The sequence below is a fragment of the Copadichromis virginalis genome, linkage group LG15 (genome assembly GCF_057382275.1).
Source record: "Copadichromis virginalis isolate Kocher_CV1m ecotype Utaka linkage group LG15, C_Virginalis_male_GT1.1, whole genome shotgun sequence".
In the NCBI taxonomy this organism is placed as follows: Eukaryota; Metazoa; Chordata; class Actinopteri; order Cichliformes; family Cichlidae; genus Copadichromis; species Copadichromis virginalis.
The window spans coordinates 39,547,234-39,567,615 of record NC_140632.1 but is presented as its reverse complement, the minus strand read 5'-3'; the positions used below and the strand labels follow the sequence as shown (position 1 = coordinate 39,567,615).

Sequence of the window (20,382 nt, the reverse complement as noted above, 5' to 3'; positions counted from 1 at the left end):
GCATCATGAACCAAAAGCAGCATCGTAAACAACCTCAAAAAGCCTCTCAATTGATTAGGCCTGAGGCTGATTTTTTTAGTTCATGGGGAGATGGGTGACAAAGATAAATCAATATGGGGGGGACAAACAATAGTTCTGTAAACAAATGTCAATGGAATAGATGGGTGTCCTTATTTCTCAATTAAGTTAGTAATGTTGTACTGTTTGTACAAGTATTTCATTTCATTTATTCAGTTTTGGATGAGATCCTCAGAAAATCTGTCCTCCTCACATACGCATTTGTCATTGTTTCACTTAAATAAGTATTGACCAAGATCAGCCCCACAAAAAATCATTTCTCTGCTATGCTGGGAGACTAAAATGTGCACTTTAAATAATGTTTTCTTAGGTTCTTTTCTACTGTATAATAGAGGCTTTGTGCCACTCCTGAAAATAAATCCTCTTTGTCTGTTTTCATATAGATAGTATGAAGGAACCAAAACACCATCGATCACACGTCGCAATTACACGAGAATAATATGATCACACTGAATCTAACATAAACAAATCCAATGCTTACTGTCTCACTTAACTAAATGATTTCATTATTCAAATGAGCCAGAAAAGTAATCATTATTTTGCTCATGGGGCCATTAGCATAACTATTCAGCGAATGCATGATATGAAAATTATTTACTTTCCATACGGTGACAGTAAAACATGTCAAGAATATCAATACGTGGCGGATGCTAAAATATTGACGACGTAAACCATCTATTTTGGTTTTCCTGCGCACTCTTGCTGATGTTCTAAAAACCCATCCAAACAGAGCTCAGCAGTTAATTGGGGGAGCTGAGGGCACTTGTTGCTATATTATGTTTCAGGAGCCTCTTTACCTCGGAGCTTTCTACAAAGAGGCTGCTGAGCAGACAAAATGGCGCCACCCAAGTGTACGCTGATGGTTCACGGACAGAAAAACATAATCACAAGTCTGCGCCTGGAAAGAGTTTTTAGACGTGCTCGTTTTCTCGTGTCTTTTCCGAGCTATGCGGCCACGTGCTCATAAAAGAAGCCCGGCTGCCCCATCGTCACTGATAGCACGCACTTCAGAGATCTTAAAATACGAGATGCTATTTTACTCGCTTTGATGTGCTTTCACTTTAAGATAGTGCACGATGTATACAAGCTCTTAAAATATAGATTTATATCAATCAAACACGAAGAAGGAGAATTTTTGAAGCATTCTCGCCATTAATTAAACAGCAGGGGGTGAAAGTTTAAGACATAGACAAAAAAAAAGATATAATATGGAAAGCTCAGTCCTGTCACCATGGCAACATGATGGGAGCAGAGACATTATTGGCCAGGCCCTTATCGTGGCCCTGTTGACACTTTCTAATCAGAAATTCTGGTCAGCCGTCAGCCCCACCACCACGACCACAAGAAGACCAGTCCGGCTCATCGCCATCGGCTGTCACGGAGCAGAGCGAGGATTACTGACATCATCCTCCCGTAAAGCATTCAGTCAGGGCTCTGTCTTTAATGTGATGCAATTCGACAGTAAACCTTAAAAATGTCGTGCATTTCCCAGTCAACAAGTGAACATTATAAAACATCTGTTTGCTTTAAAAGAAATCTGAGCACTTAACCTTTTGACATGTGCTTGTAAACGCTGTAAATGGTGTTGGAACATGCTAGTAATTGACTCTGATTGGTGCATAGCACCTCTATTTCCATGGGTTATAGCACTTTATTAAGCCAGTGACAAGCCTCTATTTAAGGCTTTCCACTCTGGCTTTTATTACCCAGACTAACCTTTGCGATGACTTTAAGCACGTACAAAAGCTGAGGCTGAAGAACTGTGAGAAACCTCCCATATGTAAGGGCGGCCGATTAAGCGCCGTCTCGTTGCCGTAATGTTTTAATTCATTTTTCTCACAGATGAGCCAAATCAATCGGAAAGTGACCATCTGTTAGGATATGAGTGTCACTGAAGCAGAGGTAATGACGAAAATGTCTTCCTATTTCACAGAAATGAGGAGACATTAGGGTCTTTTTCAGCCATGTAGAGACTGTGTAGTCTCATCAAGCCGGATAACAGACATAAAGAACATGCAGTCAAAACGGCTGCATTTAATCAGAACACCAAACTTACTATCTTTCTATGAAATAGTTTATTTTCAGTATTTCTTTGCTCCAACCGTAATGCATAATTGAGAGTAGTCTGCTTTTCATCACAGCTATATTGCATCCAGCAAATGGTTTTTAAATCAAAATGACTCTCTGCAACTCCAGTTATACTTTTTCCAGAGTTAGTCCAGGGGCTAGGCAGAGGCTGATCAAAAGGTCTATTCAGTCATCATTGTGCTCCGAGCACAAAAGAGGACTCGAGATTATTTTGATGTCACACCAGATAATTTTTCTGTCGAGAGCCAATGAGAAGTGTGACGGGGACGCTCCCGATGCTTGTCGTCTGCCGTTAACGCAGCCCTTTGATTTTCCTCGCTGCTCTGATGAGAGCTAAACAGCTGCTTGTAAATGAGCTAGCTTCGCTGCTCGGCCAGCCATTATTCTGCACTCCTGAGCCGACAAGGTCGCTTGCTGGGGGGATTTTGGGTGAAAGGAAAGTGTGGCCTATAGCATTAGCTTGGAGCCACAGGAACCACAGCTTGAGTCCCCCAGGTTCCGGCACCCCCGAGCCCCCTCCCTTTTTCCTTCGAGTCTGCGAAGGAAAAGAAACCTTTAAGTCAAAACTCTTCCCACAGTGCTGATTCTATAATCCAGAGATATCCTTTACAACAGCATGTATTCTTAAGAAGTCAGGTCCATGCAGGGGAGGAGAAGAAAGAAAATATTGCATATATCCTGCAAACAGCAGGATATGGTCGACTGCAGACTCTGTGTGGCCATTGTAAAGAAGAATTGCACGGGCTCGACAGATATTAACGTTCTTTGGAATTCCTTCATATTAACTTTAGCTTATTTTGTAGCTAACAGCAAACAGCAGTTACACGTGCAGACGTTTCATCTGTAATTCAGCCCAAAACATCTGTATATAATTAAGGTGTTTGAAATTCTATATATATGCAGAATATAATTTAGTCTTTAAAACCTACTCGCACATAGAGAGGGAGACAGGATCAGAGAAAGATATTGGGAGAAGAACAAGAGGCAAAGAGCAGCAGGAGAATGAGCATTCCAACCTCATTTGTATTCTCCACCATCCAGTTCACTCCAGTTCATTTACATCTCTGCTACTTCCATAGCAACAGCAGGGGGGCTATCAGGAGCATCTTTGATATAGGTACATGACTCTGAAAAAGATCTTGTCATTTTCCTCTGAATAGGTACTGTGAGAAAAAAACTCATTTTCCATCCTTTTGATTTGGGTGGGCCTCCTTAAACAGGATTTTAACCTGTCACAGACTCCCCCCCACCCCCCGTTTAGTTTTTTCCTCCAACCAGCACCTGTAGACATATGTCTGCACTAGAAATACCATCATTGCATAGGAAGGAAATATAATCCTGTGGAAACCAAGCACCCGAGCAGGGTCCGAGTATTTATTGTATTTTCTTTCTGATCCGTAAGAGTTTGAACAAATGCATCGAGTCTTAATGCCAGACAGAATCAGAATGCACAACAACGGCAGGAAAACACAACCTCATCAAGTTCCATGTGCACTTGTATGTAAATCAACCTTTAGGCCTAATTAAGCTCTATGGGGCTCATCAAGGTCATAAATCCCATTTTTTCATAAAGCATGATTGACTTCACATTATCTGCACATGTCGGCTGACTGCACTCGCACAAGCACACAGTGTCATCTCACTGTCTAATATCAGATAGCCCTGAGGCCAGGCAGTGTGTGTGCGTTGCTGTGTGTGTTTGTATTTGTGGGAGAGAGAAATGGGGAGTGCTTTTTAGGTCACACACAAAAAAGCAAGGACATCTTCCGGTAATGAAATGGCTGCGATGACCATCAAATAGTAAATTTTGTTTCATGGTCCCTAACAAATGGTCACTGCCAGACTTGAATTTTAAATTGCTATACATTTAGAGATTATCAACGAGAGGTCAAGGCTTCTCGCCTCGTGTTATCACGGTGTGATACCCGGCACAGTGTGGAGGCTTTACTGCAAGGATCCAAAAGGTAAAATATTCCAAATCGTGACACAGCTTCAGTTGTTTTAGCAAAGTAAACTGATTATTATTTAACTTTAAAGTGAACATGCTGCATGCTTTGTTTGATTAGCAGTGTCCTGATCCCACGAGTCGTCCTAAAGAGCTTGATGTGGGGCAGTCCCTGTTAGGGCTGCGTGGCACAGTCATAATTCTGTGATCATGAGTATTTAACGTGACGGCTCACTGACTTCTGTGGCATTTGCTCAAACTCTGCTAACTCTCTGAATCCAAACAGCTGAATACACCAGAAATAAACCTCCAGTAGCCACCAAGCACGTTTAAAGGTGGGAGCAAAGAGTATCGGTGTAAAGGAAAAGAGGGAGCTGAATTTTTTAAAAGTGCACAAACCCAGAACGTGAGCGTGAGGCTCACAGCAACACAATATTTGCTTTGTCTAGACTATCTAGTTCCAATAAATGTTAAGTAAAAATCTGATTACCAGCCCCTCCAAACAAGAGGAAAGCATCTTAGTGACAGCAGGTCTGTCAGAACACTGAAAATATTTAGCATGTTTTTAAATGCGATGAGTTTTTTGCAGAACACCAGTCAGACTTGAATTGGTTTGTGTTCGTCACATCGATACCATTTTCACAGTTTCCATTACAAAGAATGTAAAAATTGGACTGAGATGCATTGGGTAGCACAGACTTCCTTCTCTGCTCCAATGAAGCGTTTGATGCTCCTCAATTCAGTAAAGAAGCATTTCCCAATGGGTCACCATTGTGGCAGTACACACAAATGAGAAGGATCCATCTGCTGCATGTTTGCCTTCCCAAAGTGCACTTCTTCAAGCAGGCCACAGCAGTGGTTCCTTTCCCCGAGACTCAGCCCTCATGTGTATGCATTTGTGCCACATTATTCAGCTAGTGCTTCAACTGACCCCCACCTGGCATTTAAATTCCCTGACCAACACGCTAGTCATGCCCTGATGACACGACTACTGCTCCAACTGAATTCTTTATGCAGCTCTTACTCAGACTAGACTGCAGACTTGCTGCCTTCTAGGTTCGGCAGATTGTTATGTGACAAAACACCGTTTTACTCTGATACAATGGCCTCATCCAAGGTTATGCACAACTCCAGAGTACTTATCTGACAAAGACAGAGCAACAGTTGTTTGGTTTGATTTGATTTTTTTTACTTTTTTCTTCTTCTTTTTTTAAATCATGGGACACTTATCTTAAGATTCCCTTTGGTTCAAGGATTCCAGCTCATGATTCTTGAATAGAAAGTTGAAATTGAATTTAACTCAGTTTATCAGGGATTTATTTGGCGTTATTCATTATAATCCACAGGCTAAGGCTTACCTTGATGGCCTTCCATGTTACATGTGTCTTCCCCCCCAGTGAATCATCTTACCTTTAAAAAGAAGGTCCGCACCAACATTTGTATGTGTGTGTCTGTTTGAAACTTTGACTTCTGGAATAACCTCGTCTGAATCACGTCTGATGCCCAAAATTCTCACTCCTCCATCTGTCTGCAGCCCTCACACATGTCACAGCAGGAAGTTCTCATTTAAGAGTTTCAGATGTCGCTCATGGTTATCAACCTTATTTACTGCATGCTGGCTATTTTAAATAATGGTGGTGGTACTGGCGTGTTTGGAGGGGGTTGTCTTGAAATTAAGGTACAAACCGAATATAAGGCATGGGTAAGTAATATAAAAATGCACCAAGAAGGGGGTTGGGGTTGAGTTGATATCACTAATTTAATTTGATAGTCCTTTATAAGATGTCTTTTATTACAGTTTTCCTTCCGCCCATCATTTACCCAAGAGTGGGGCTTAAAAGCAGGAGCCAAAGCCCCTGACGTGCAATCACACTCAGGGGTCATTCTGGCTCACAAAGTCACACGAGGTCAAGTCATAGCGTTTTTACAAGCGCATAAACGCCCTGAGCTAGCATGTGTGAAGCCTGCCAGCAACTAAACCAGCAGGTCGTGACATCTTCCTTCTAACTAAACAGCTTCTTTATTTACTGCAACCTGCTTTGGCACCATTTGGTCACGTAGCCAAGAAGCACAAAAACACAGAAGAAAGTACAAATACTAACTAGAGAGGAAAGCTGTAAGTTAACAAAGCTTCATGAAAGGGCATTCAGACTGACTTCAAAAGGTCGTGGCTCTAAATTCAGTATATTTATGGGTGTAGTTTCACCACCCCTCAAATACAGGAGCCTCTTCAGGATTTATAGCTGCTCTAAATCAGCAATGAAGAACAGGACTCCGGTAAGGGCAAGCAGGGATATATTACATGTGACTCTTGAGAGCGAACTGTAAAATCTGTGAAATCATAAGGCTCTAGATATATTACGCTCTCTTAACAGAAGCTGTCATTACATGTCCTGCAATCAGTTTTCCTTTGCATGACATTCAAACCGTACCTGCGCTTTTCTGCGAGCGCGTCTTTCGGCAGTGGCCCTCACAATGAAAATGTGATTACGTCCTCTTTAAACACCTGCAGATTGTTGCTGTTTACGTATTTCAGCTGTTGAAACGAGTCGATGGTTTCATAAACAGCAGTTCAGGACCACTTCACTGCCTTAGTTGCTCTTGTTGTTGAAATCAGAAGGTGCGGCAGAGCTAAACTGCTCGCGCTGATAAATACGTGTAATTCACCCTACGAAGGAAAACGGCAAAGAGCACACAGTTAAATCCATTCATGAGGATTTCCTCCATCTCTGATTTTGCAGAAGGAGCTGAAAAGCGAACATGGACACGCTGCGACCCATGTGACCTAAACTCTGCAGTTTAATCACCTTAATATTCCACATCATTACAGCAAAAGAAAAAAAAACCGACATTTGCCTTTTGACCAGCTGAGCTAGTTCATTTGTGCGGCACAAGGTGTTCACGCTGGTTCTTGTTTGAAATACTGTCGACACCGGATAATCAAAAACATTCGACTCATCCTCCCCTTGCAGACAACACTTCAGCAGTAGTCCTTGCATGAGGTCTGTCTGTAGTCCTTGATGTCCACTACACAGGCTCTAAGAGCCTGTGCTATTTCTGCCATCATGCGAGGAGGTTCAGGTCTTTTCTGAACACTTTTGTATCTGCTGGATATACCGAAACCTTTAACATCAAATCTTGCAGCTAACCCGGGTTTCAGGCACAGCAAGTAGCAAATATGGAACACGAGGGCAAACACAGACACAACTTTTAAAACGGAGGCATATCTGTGACAAATTGAAGCCTGCTTATACCAAGATGCTCACATCTGCCACGGTCACATTAGAGACTACCAACAAAAGCACAAAACAATAAATTTTCCATGAACAACAGTCTCTGGTTATAGACCACTGCACTGGAGAGTGATAAGATAGATTTGTTTTCCCATATTTGGGATTTAGAGAAAAGACTTGATAAGGTTATCAGAACATGTTTTGTAGATTGTTTGGGATATACCCGCATGATTCTAGCAGGGCAAGAACAAAGCGAGACAAAGCATGACGGTAAAACTGAAGACAGACAGGGACATGTGGGTAAATGACTAATCTAAGGGTGCCTGAGATACGACCGAGCAGAGGGCTCGTGGGACCCGTGTGAATTCCCGTTATCCAGACAGATCAGCCTGGAGAATGATGGGACAAGGTAGGTTTCACACTAAGTCTGAGGCTCTGTCATGCTGAACCACTCTCTCAGACAGGCCTGAAACCCAATTAAAGACCATGTTAGAGGTTGAGCAACACATGAGGAAACACAGTCTTGTTGTTTTGTAGCACAGGACTGGAACACTCGTGGCTTAATTAAAGCAGTAACCGTATTTGCAACAGGAAACTCTTTGCTTCGGTTTAGAAAGAAAGAAAAAATGACCATAGAAACCTTGTGGAAATGCGTGAGAAATCTGGGGGCAAAATGCTTTATGAAAGACACTTTAGCATCTCCGCCATGACTGACACGGCATCGTATCTGCTGTTTGAGCTGCCGCATCTGTGTCGCGGCCCCAGATCTGGGCACGACTTATGGATGGTGACAGCAAACAACAAACTAATGATGCTTTCCAAGGTTATCTCCGCATAAATAGCCATTAAGAAGAATGCTGACGCGGCAGTCCAAATCCACGAGCGCAGGCTACTAGGAAGCTGTTAAAAACCTTTAGCAAGGGCAACGAGTTAGCAGTCATAGATTTTGGGTTAGTGGAACATCCTTAAACTGCCTCAGTAGCCAGGTGAAGGGAATATCAGTGTTTGGGTGGGAGAAAGGAGAGTGCCAAGATGTCAGCGCTTCACCATGCTTGTGCATGACAAACACCAACCTGGAGCCAGCTGTGACAAAGCCCTAATCCAGAAAATCCCTCCTTCCTTTGCTGAAAATCCTAATGAGGATTTGAAGTACTCGGCAGGGAGGAGACCCGGGGGCTGAGGTTACACCTTGCCACTGCTTGCTCTCCCAGTCATTGTCTCCTTATCTCCTTATTGGCCAAGCCTGGCTGGCGATGAAAGAGACATGACAGCATGGTGGGCCTTCGTACACAGGCCCCACGCCTGCCTGGCTCCGCGGGGAGCCAGATTCCACAAACAACCAGGATGACATCACACAGGAGGTAGAAAGACAAAACCAACAGAGGTTGGTTTAGACACACGAGATAAAAGGGAATTTTAAAAATCCAGCCCTTTAGCCTTTACCGTTTTGCTTCAACAATAAGCAAATTGGAAAGTATGAAAACTTAGCATTTCAGAAAGTAATTATGCAACAACTGATTTGTCTCTGTTAACAAATTAGGTATGGGCCAATGTTTTCAAAGGCTGGCTCATAGCTAAATGCCAAATTAAGTGATCAGGGGACTGGAGCATGGCGACGCAGCGGGGTGCTATTCTTTTTCCACGGACACAACCGACACAAACGAGTATTCAAAAAGCGAAAAAAATGGTTTACTCATCTAACAGTGTTCTCTTTTTATTTTTAAGACAACTAAGAAAGAGGCACCTGGCGCTGGGCAGAATGAACGGCTAACGATTAGTCTGAGATACAGTGTGTGTGCCTTTAAAGACCGGGCTTATGATAACAGGATTTATAGTTTACCTGATTGGATTTACCTGTTAGATAGTTATCTTCTTATCTTCTTGCCCTAATGCTGGTCAGTAAGACGCTGGAGCAGAAAATAGAGAACAAAAAAAGAGAACAACGTGGAAAATAACAAGATAGCAGCCTGCCATCTTAATGAAGTTATAAAACAGGCTTTTATGGTTACAAGAAAAGGCTAAATGGGTCAAATAGGTGGTGCCAGAGCACTGGGAGGAGCCGGGTCCTGCCCTTGCAGGTCCTGGTTCACATTATGCTGCAGGCTTTTACTTCTAGCCTTTATATTTTCAAAACACCTTGATTATTTCTCTCCACAGACTTTGGTGTGACAGCTTTTAAAACCCTTCTCTTTTCATTTCACGTGGTACAATAACAGGCCCTTTCTTGCTGCCCTTGAGAAATCTCAAGTACTTTGAACATTTTAAGCATCGAGGAGAAACTAGTGTGGTTTCAGGGTCTGTGACAGAAACAGGAATTCTCAAGCTTGTTTGCCACTTTTGCCTACTTGGGATAGTTTTTCTTATGTTTGCTTATACATCTGCAAAACATGATCACTCACACAGTAACATCCGTACACTGTGAAACTGTGACAATTAAATTAAACAAACTTCCCAAAAAGCTCCCAGGATAGGGAATTTCCTGATTAAGTGTTGATAATAATTTCAAACCAACAATGGTGCAGGAAGAGCAGCGTAGGGACAGGCGAGTGTGTCGCAACTTTCACCCTAATATCGCATTTCTAAAACTGAATCCCTGCTCTTCGGTTCGGCCCCGCGTAATTCCAACAATCATCGGGAAAACTTCGACGAGAGCGTGTGGCTGAGCTGGGTGGGAATTGTTATTCTGTCGCTGATACATACAAATCCTTTCAACCCCACCAGAATTCACTAAATTATTTTGAAAGATATGTGAGCCAATTTAATCATGTATTGCAGGGGTAAATCACGACTGTTTTTTTTTTTTGTTTTTTTGCAAAAAAATATTATTACTTTGTAAATTACACCTTCGCCTCATTTTAGGTTGGTTGTCATGGTGATATCCACAGGGAAAGCCAATGGGACAAAAGGAAATAAACCCACTGCTTTACAGAAGACCACTGTGAGCGTGATTGTTGTGCTGATGCACAGACAGACAGAAACATAGGTAGACAGATGAAATGAACGCTATTAATCACTGTGTTTAGATCGCCCTCGCTCTGTTTCACAAGGTAAATTAAAGACTGTAAACATAATTAATTAGTGGAAGGCAAAACATGCGTAGAGCATTGTGAATATTAATGTGTGAAGCCTGACGCTCACCTATAAGCTGAAACCGGTGCTGCTGGTGTCTGTGGGCTCTTTCTGTTTTAAAAGGGCATTCCCACACTTCAGTATTTCACTTCCATGAATTTAGGGGGAATTCAAAAGGTCAAAATTGATTCACCAGAGGCCAAGATATTTTTGTCAAGTCTTTCCTTCTTAATTCTTTTCCCACTTTTTCCAGTCGCTCTCCTTTAGAACTGTCTTAATGGATTGAGTAGTTCTTATGCTAAATTATTTTCACCTGATGTCTCTTTAACAAAGGTGAAGCTAAATTATAGACGGAGAGCAGAAAATAAAAAAGTAAGTCTATACTGTAACCAGCACTGGTCTCATATCATCGTGAGTGATCGTAGTATCTATGTCGTAACGACGCCCGTGTGGCCTTTTGTGCAGTACTGTCTGAAACGTATGTAACAAATCAATTTTGGAAATTAATGCTGCAGAATAGGCTGAGGAGGGTGCAATTTTGAGAGATGAGGATGTGAAGGGAAAAGAAAATACGGGGAAGAAATGAGCCCAGCAAATACAGATATTCATGAAGAAAAAGTGAAGGCATGAGACAGATGGTCAGTATCGGTATTGGCTGTGTGTATGAGTCTTTCTTTAGATACAACAAAAAAGAAAAACTGGAAAACTAACTTTAAACTATTTACAGCACTGCACTAACCCATTTAATTCAATTATAAAAATGCATTAAAAAGATATTAGGGGTAGACGCAGTTTAATGAAGCATGTTTACTTGAGGATATTGTTTGTAATGAACTGTTTCTGGGCTGAGATGGGAAAAAGGAGAAGGTGGGTGGGGGGCTCGGGGAGGAGGCTATCCAGCAAGAGGAAAAAGGTGAATGACAAGTGCCATGTTATTAATAAACGGGGCTATTTATGTGTTTTTGAACCCGTTCTCCTCCCCGATTCTGGACACATCGTCATGTCTGTCTCTTCTGCCAGAGTGGACTCACGCAGCACATGCAGTTCACTCCTTCGCACTGTTGCAGCAGATGTGTCTTAAAAAACCATTAGTCTATCGACAAGATTTATTGCAAACCCTGCTGACTGAATTTTGTGGAGCACCCGGTAAACACCAGAGGCAACGCAACATGGATAGGAAAACCTCTGAGGTTTTCCTAAATAGATTAACGTGTATATACACGAGTCTCGTAATTGCTCTTTGCCCGAGGTTCAGAATTGGGGTTTAGTAAAGTGCCAATATTTGAGGAAAACATATAGATTTGTATGTGCGTGCATGTAAAGACAGTGCAATCGTTTCCCCGACTGTTTCCCATACGGTTTCACATTTCTTATATGAAAGATCAAATTGAACCCAGGTGATACATGAGAAGACCATATGGTAAAGCACATCGTGCCAGTGTGACCTGCTACAGTGTAAATGAATCTTGAGAAATCATTACCTTGAAAACTTGAATGAGTAATCCTACATTATTAAGTTTTTTAAGAAGTAATAAAGCAGGTATAGCGAACAGTTGGCGAGATCTTAAAACAGTTGGCAGCAGTGAAGCAAAATCTGTAAAGACTCATCTTATACTGCACGAAAAAGATGCCAACCTCGCTTTATTTTAAATCCAATAATCAAACGTCTAAAGTAAAGTACCTCTAGTCTTGCGATTAAACACTAATAAGTAGAGGATACAGTTTATGAGATAAGGCTTGGACGCATAAATCTTGTAATTACGATACAGCGGAGAGTGATTTAATCAAAACTTAATGCAGTATGATTAAAACACATTCAAGCTTTATATTTTTTGAGGTGTGAAATCTGTGTGCCTGCCTGCCATGAGACAGAACATTTTAGTGAGGAATTTAAAAATGGATCCAGCTCTGATGCCACTGGGAACAACTGACGCTTTCAAGCAGAAAATCTCAGACAAATCACAATTTACCAACTAATGAAACCACTCAAGATTATCCCCCATCCGCCTGTGCCCACTGTCCTCCAAGCTGCATTACTTACACAAGCAGTGGCTGCACCCAGAGAGCAGATTTGGCTTCAGCCACAATGTAACTGCTTATGCTATATGCAGTAGAAAACAATAGCATTAAAAAAATACGTTTTTTATGTGAGCCTGAAAAAAAACAACAACACACTTTTTCAAAAGACGCTATCAAAAAAAAACTAGCAGTATGTTTTTGACGAAAGCAAGAGGAGCTACTTACCCTCTGTGGAGTGTACTTGGGCTAGAGTGATGAGAAACCAGCAGAAAGTGGGTAGTTTCCACAGGGAGCAAGACATGGTGCCAGGTGTTGATGTTGTGTGGCAGATTTGTGTTGTGACTAACAGGTTCTGATTAGAAAAGTCCAAGCCAAGTGGTCTCAGAGATGCTCATCATTGATCCTCTAACCTGCAGAGAACACAAAAAAAGACATTCCCTTCAGCAGTGATAATAATTCAACGTGCGAGCTCTGTCCTTGTGTGACTTCACAGTGGAATTCATCCTGTAACACTCATGTCACAAGGCACTTGATGCTGCATATACATCCCGCTGCAGAAATGTGACAACTGTGAAATGCCACAAACCCCATGCAAGCCACTAAAATAAGCCCAGAAGTTCAATAATCCTGCAAAGGGAAATCCCTTGATGGCAGCTCAATGCTAACTATTTCCCCAGCAGGGAGGGGGGGGGTGAATCGTTGTGTGTGTGTGTAAGCCGAGGGGGGGCTGAGTGGGATCAGCACCGTGATCAAAAAGACGGATCCCGCCCTGTCCACCTTCTACCTTCTCAAGACCTTTAGCGATGCTAACCTTATCAAAACTGTGTCAACTTGTATTTTCTGTTCCTGTTCCACAGAACACATTTATGCCTTTTGAACATTGTTTAAACCCCTTTAAAATCCCTTTTTTTTGGGCCACTGTCTCACGTGACATCACTTTGATGTGCTAAAACGTAGCACCTTTATAACACCAAAAGCATCTCGCTGACCGAGTAAAAGCTCTGTTGTAAGAGCTGCAGCGCGTCCTGACACGGAGTAAAACGCTACAGCCACGTGGTGGAAATGCTAACGTAAATGACAGTAACATTTAGTGCTAGAAATATTAATGATAATAGCCCGGATAGCATCAGCCAAAAAGCTTTCCGTGCAGCTTGCTTTGCATTGTCATTGTTGTTATTGTCCATTTCAGAGGTGGTTTTCTTACATATGGGAGCTGTTTTCACATCCGGTTATTTTTAGGAAGGTTGCACACGTAACGAAACGATCAGCAACACGCATTTTACGTAAAAATGTAGCAGTAATGAAGCTACTTTTGGCCGGGGATGCACTACTGGAATCTCACTTGTATCCAAGCGGAGCTCTACTTCTGTTTGAGTGATATTTTATGACCCCCAGACAAACAAACAAACACTACCAAGCAAATGGTCACTTCTCTGTGTTGTGACTGACCACAAACCACCTTATCTCTCCAGTCCCCCCCCCCCAGTCCCTTACATCTCTCCAAACCAAAATTCCTGTCTCCCCAGCCCATCCATACCTGTCTCTGTTGTACGAGTCTGAATGTTTGTTTTGCTCTCTTTCGCTACAAAAGCAAATGGCCTCCTCCCCGCCACAGATACAGCGTTGAAGCTGTGTAGGGTGAAACCTAATGCCTACCTGCGCGCCCAGGCATGCGTTTCACAGAACTAACGGCTCCCTTTTGTCTGTGTGTTTACACTGCTGGGCTAAGCTCAATCCTCTCACTCCCATGGACCATTAGCACATTCACCATGGGATATGGCATCACTCTGGCAACAAGGCTCATAGGACCCCATTAGAAACAGTTTTTTTCTTTTTTAGCACATTCAAAAACACAGTTCCATTTTTTTCTTTCCGAGTCTTCAGCCTGCAATTGTTAGTTAATATTCAAAGGACTGGATGTTATCCGTTATACTTGCAGCTAACAAGAAAAGACCGTGAGGAATTTTGTTTGTCATGTACAGTCAGAGCTGCAAAACTCATCTTCAGCTGCCTCCTCCACACTGGAGAATATCCGCGGCCCGAAAGGTCTTTGATCTATTTTGTCTGAGTTCTCAGACAGTGTAATAATTTATCACCGAGAAAACATGCAGAGCACACACATTAGCCAACAAAGTTATAATTAAACCTGCCATAATCAGCTCATCTAGTATGACATTGTGCCTCACCTGAGACCTCTAATTTTAGAGCCATTTAAAAGAGGTTAACAGGAGCAGAACACACACAGCCACCAGGTATTTAGTTTCAATGGAATAATATGCAGTCATGAGGCTTAACAAATGAAAGTTGATCAAACATGTTGGATTCCAATAAAACTCTGACCCTTTTTTTTCTTCAGTCCACGTGGCACCAATTCAATTTATCAGGTGAGTGGCGACACATAATCAGCCTGTAAAGTCAAGGTCCAAACGTACGGCGTAATCAGCTCTTGAGCTGATCGTCTAACAATAAAGCTGGTGGATAGTGACCATATTAGCTTCATCTTAGCCTCATCGGCTACTGGTTTGTCCACTTTTGCCAAAAGACATCTACGTGTGTTGAGCGGTGGATGATGGTAATCAGTCCTTAAAACTAATACAGTATGAACACTCAGATGAAATGAACAGTTTAACAAAATTAGGCTCCTTAACAGGATCATTCATTATTTACTCTTGTGTTTTAGCGTTTAACAGCAAAATATAGTTCAAGAGGAATATCTGCACGTGGAGAAGGCGGCATTCATTCAGGCTCTAACCCTGGAGGCGTTAGCTGGAAAAAACGAAATCTGTTAAAAATTAGCTTCCGCTCTTGTCATCACATGCCATTGTCAACAAATGTAGCCTCACTTTGCACCAGGTTCACTCTGTGTGCGCACCAGACTGGGGAAACAGAAGCTACTGGATGTATGTGCACTAGTCCTGCTCAGCTTACATCCTTGACAAGACGCTGTGACCTACTTAACGTGTTCGTTTCGATAACCGGTCTATTGGCTTCCCATGGTGAAGTAGTCATTTTTCCCCTTTACAGTTGCTTTATTAGCTGATGCACCAACAAACCTATCGAGTGATCGTTTAAGCCAAATCAGGTCTAACTAAACTGTTATAGCTCGAGTCGACACTTTATGCCAAACGTTATGGTCAAAATAGGTTAAAACATGCATTTTGGTGGATGCGTGTCTTCTTCATGGCTGAGGCTGTTTGTGTATGTAAACAGGCTGGTCTCAATATGATTTATTCTTCCTTCCTTGTCATCATTGCTTAGTGTAAAAAAAGGGAGGCAGCGCGCTCACACGCCCTGTGTCAGAATGCTAAGACAAAGACGGGATGCCTTTAAACACTTTGCCTTGAAGGAAGCGTAGATCCCCTGCCACAAAAGGAAAAGAAAAAAAAGGACGACTGTAGATCCGCGGTACACGGGGACGGATGTTCTGTAAATCGACGATAACAGTCCTATACTTTAATATATTTTGTATCATGCTGTGAGTGCTTAACATGCTGAGACACCAAAGGCGCAGGCTGCAGGAAGACTGCAGACTGCCGTTCTCCTCATTAAACAGGCTGAGGTCTCCCCTCTCAGCTGGGGGTTTCTTTTCCCTCTCTTCGCCTTGTAACGGAAACTGCCGGTGATCTCATTTTGACCATTTTCTCAAATAGCCCTCGACTCCGGTGTGATCTCAGAGCAGGTTTGAGCATCTCTATAACGCCGCCGCTGCGTCGTGCTTGAAGTTTGGACTCGATACGCAGAGATGCACAGATGACGAGCGCCGCTGTCGACGCGGGTCCTTCGACTTCACGAAACGCATGACCGTAGCGGTCTTCTGTGATTTTTAAGCACAGATTGCTAAAATGTCAACAAGCATCGCAGTGCTTGGGCTAAACGTGAAGCCACTGCAGACAGATGTTTAAGTACTCTGAAAAATGTAGAAGCCACAGGGGCGTGAGCCCAGAGGCTTTAAACATATGTGTGCTTGATATACGGGCAATACAACAGAATGCTTTATAATCAACAACTGTGTGACAAAATTAGGAATTGCAGGAGCAGTTGGTCCTCTTAGGAAAAAAAGAAATAAAAGGGCTTAGTGACTGGGAGGAAGGGGGTTATTAGAAGGGAGGGAGAGAGGATTGATTGAAAAGGACAGTTTGAAATTTAAATGCAGTGGGGGTCTGAAAACAAGAGGCAGATGTGAAAGAATGCTGGGCTTCTTAGACAAAGCTCCTGGTTGTCCCTCTATAGCTGTTAGAGGGCCACAGGAGAATAGAAGAAGAGTTGGGCCATTCTACAAAACGAGGTCTGGGAGAATGGAGGGGGAGCCGGAATAAAGAACCTGAGTGGGGGAGTGGGACACGAGTTACAATGAGAGACTGACAGCTTGCAAGTCTTGCTTGACCCTTGAATTAGCCCCTGAGCTTTCAACAAACCTCGAGAAAGAGTTGGGATGTTAATTGTCACCGAACATCACAGGGATGCAAAAGAAGGGAAACGCAGGGCCAGATATTCACTGAAATGGAAATCAGAATCAACAGACCACCACATGTTGAATGCAGGGAAACACATTTGGTTTCTATTGGGCTTTCCCAAAACTATCCTCATATATTAATTCATACGCACTATAAGAACCCTGTTATCTGTTTCTCCAAAAAACCTGAAACATGGGGCTCAGTCAGAAAATACTCAAGTCTCAAATCTGGAAGAAATGTCTTCTCAAAAGTGACTGTGTCCCTGCTTTGACACTGCTGAAATGTACATTTTGCAAGCGTAGAGATTGGGCTGGTGAGCAGATGAGTCTGGAGCCCCCCACTGAGTCGGATATAGGCCAGGAAGGAATCAAGGCTGACCTCTCTGCTGAGGGAATGATTGAGAGCAGAACAGGACCAGAGGAGCCGAGCGACACCCGACCAAACGCCGTGCGACTGCTGGTGCCACGAACACGAGACCCGACCCTGACACGAGCCGAGCCAGTGAAATACCGGGTCAAACACGCATGCTGCGCGACAGGACTCCTCAGCAGCAGAGATGGTTAATGGAGCAGGGAGCGCAAAGGATAAGGGCGGAGAAAAATTGCATGGAAGATTATTTTCATTTTATTATTACTCTGCATAGTAACATAGCTGGAGATGTCGTGATTAGGACTGCTAGGACTTTTAGTCACACTGTCTGTGGGAGGCTAGCTTACTTGAAACTTTCATGTATTATCTTGTGCATTTCATCATCTGAGAGCACATAAAACCAACTGTTTTTTGAATTTGTTGATCACAACATTTGGATTAAACGAATCATTAGCCGGCTCTGATGCAAGCCACACTGCACGGAAAAGGCAGCAGCATGCAAGAGGAGCAGAGCGTGACATAAGCGTGGTACTTGTCATGCTCACTGCTCTTAGTGTTTGCACCATTCATCATTTTTATGAGCCACTCAATTAATCGATTAGGGTACTCCCCACTGGTTAGGACATATGGCTACTAAATAAAGCAATCATGAGCTAAGCCCTGAAACACTCCAGCACTTCAATACATTCAAAAATAAATGGATTGTCTAGGAGAAAGAAAAGACAGCATTGTTTTATTTTCATTTCCCTCCTTCGATGTTTTACTTGACAATATGAAAAACAAAACAAAAAAGTATTTCTGGTCTGCCGTAGTTTTACATGTCGAGAAGCGCCGCGTTTATCAGGAAAGATTTCCTGATTTAAGAATGTCAACATACGATATGTTTCAACGTGGCACTTTTCCTCTGCATTTCTAGGCACTTAGTGTTATCGCCCCCTCTGCTTGAATATATATTAAATCCATAGCCTCATAATCACTTTAGCAATGCAAGAAAAATCCTATTAGCGCTGAAAGATACCTACACCTGTCTGTCCACATGGATTATAGGCAGGTGATTTGCCACGGTAACAAAGTTTTAATACGGGTCCCATACATTTTTTTTGTTCTAATTTTGATGTTTTACTGGGAAGTGAAGTGGATTATCTCGAATGAAATTTCAAAATGTCATTTCCACTTGCTGATAGCACAAAACTATTCCTTTCAGGTCTGCAGAGATAAGAATGATTCAGCCAGGGCTGTTAAACGGTGTCTTTGCCAAATGTTCCTCCGCTTAGGAATTAATAGGCTGACATTAATACAGCAAGATAAATAGGCAGGTCAGGTAAGTGAGCCCTGCCATTATATGGGCATCTCATGGTGATAGTACCTGCCAATCAAGTCCAATAAGTCCTTGACAAGGTGTGATTCACCTTGAAATACAGAGAATGCATGCAATATGTAGTATATAGTCCCCTGTTGAGAAACCTGATCCAATTAGTGTGTGCGCATAAATACTTTGCAGGGTTGACGCCCCGAGAGCACATCAGGACAGCATAAAAGTTGGGTTAACGTCCGCTACACACAACCTTTTTTTCTACATATGAGTCACCTCTCATCTAAAACAACATGGCTGTTTGCAAAAGAGGGACCAAGACCTTTTGGAAGCGCAAGGCCTGGTTTTTAGTCTGCGCCGTATTTACACGGATATGCACCAGTAAGCAGCTTTTGTGATCCTCTGCCCCCCTCCAAACGGAGCAGCTGAATGGGTAAAACCTTCGCTTCATCCTTCTATTAAGGACTCACCATCAATAATGCACTGTGATCGTGAGGCGTTATTAAGCAGGATGATTAATTTTTAAGGCAGTGGGCAGCAACACAAAACACGAAGAAAGTAACAGAGACGACGACTTGTGAGAGACGCGTTTTCAATGGAGCAGCGTGAGCGTGAAAATAAGACACTTATTTGCGACTTTTTTTCGTCTAGGCGACGAGAAGCAGAGAAACTGAAAAACGAAGGAATGTTTTCAGTGCACCTCGACTGACAGATATGTCATTAAGTAAATACTTGGCATACGCTGAATTTACATTCCGGACAGTCTGCATCATCTTCTCCTTTGTGGCTTTTATGTTTAACAATGTCTTAATAGGAGCTTTTACCTAGACTCAGCTCACTGCAGTGCCCCTAATACAATTTCTCTGTATTTGTTGATGCATCAGAGACAAAAATTGGCAAAAATTGCATCAAATCCTGTAAAACTAGTTATTGTGTTACTGTGGAAATGTATATATTTTTGAAGAATGTTAATTCTTTCAGATTAGAGGCACTATGCTTAATGTCTAATTAATGCTTTTAACCTTTCTGTGGCTCAGGGGAAGGACAAAGCCAAAGCCAAAAGGGCCACTGCATCATCTCAGTCATCAGCTAAACAGGAAGAGAAGCAATACTGTACGAATGATTTCAGCAGTGGATGTACAGTAGCGTACTTCATCCGAGCGCATTTCTATCCCACTACTGCCGAATCTATTTCCAATCTAAAAGATGGCATGAATGCCTTTGTCAGACAGGGGGAGCGGCGTATGTCAAGCTAAACAAGGTATAGCGCTGTGTCTCGTCAGGAAGCTTAGACAAAAGAAGTGGGTGTAGTCTTTCCTGAATGCAATCACTTGTCAGCCCTAAATCTTCACTCAGTACTGCCGTGACAGGTAACGGTGCTTTTTAAACCGATGAATGTATATTGGCCTTTTTTTAAAGATACAGAAAATGTCTAAAAGGCATTTTGCTGCCGCTCACAAATGAATGTTTTACACACTCTGCTGCACAATAACATGAAACATATTTTCATTAAAAGAGTGAAAAAGGGGTGAGACTACATAGTTAGTTTTTTTAAAGAAAAAAAGCATCTAATATGGCATTTATACACAGCAGCACGACATAAGCGAGTAATTTGGGTTGCTTTGAATTTTTGGGGAGGCTGCTTCATTAGATTTCCTCGTGCAGTTCCAGTGTCACTACTCCTTGCCCTCTGCCCACCTTCAGCTGTGAAAGGGAGAGGACAGTTTTGGGGCTGAGCTTTCTCTACCGTCCTCATTTGCATAACATCAGCAGCGCGAGGGGGATTGTGATGCAAACAAGCCAAGATTGGCTCGT

At 42.5% G+C, this 20,382-nt stretch overlaps 1 protein-coding gene across 11 annotated transcripts in view; it reads right to left on the bottom strand.

The window, feature by feature from the left end:
- The window catches only part of adgrl2a (adhesion G protein-coupled receptor L2a), a 90,732-nt gene that overhangs the window by 58,523 nt on the left and 11,827 nt on the right, over positions 1-20,382 (bottom strand). For all 11 annotated transcript variants that reach the window (XM_085433320.1, XM_085433321.1, XM_085433322.1 and 8 more), the window contains exon 2: positions 12,658-12,842. In XM_085433320.1, coding sequence (XP_085289446.1) covers positions 12,658-12,733 — 76 coding nt within the window. In that variant the 5' untranslated portion in view covers positions 12,734-12,842. The remainder of the gene's footprint in view (positions 1-12,657; positions 12,843-20,382) is intronic.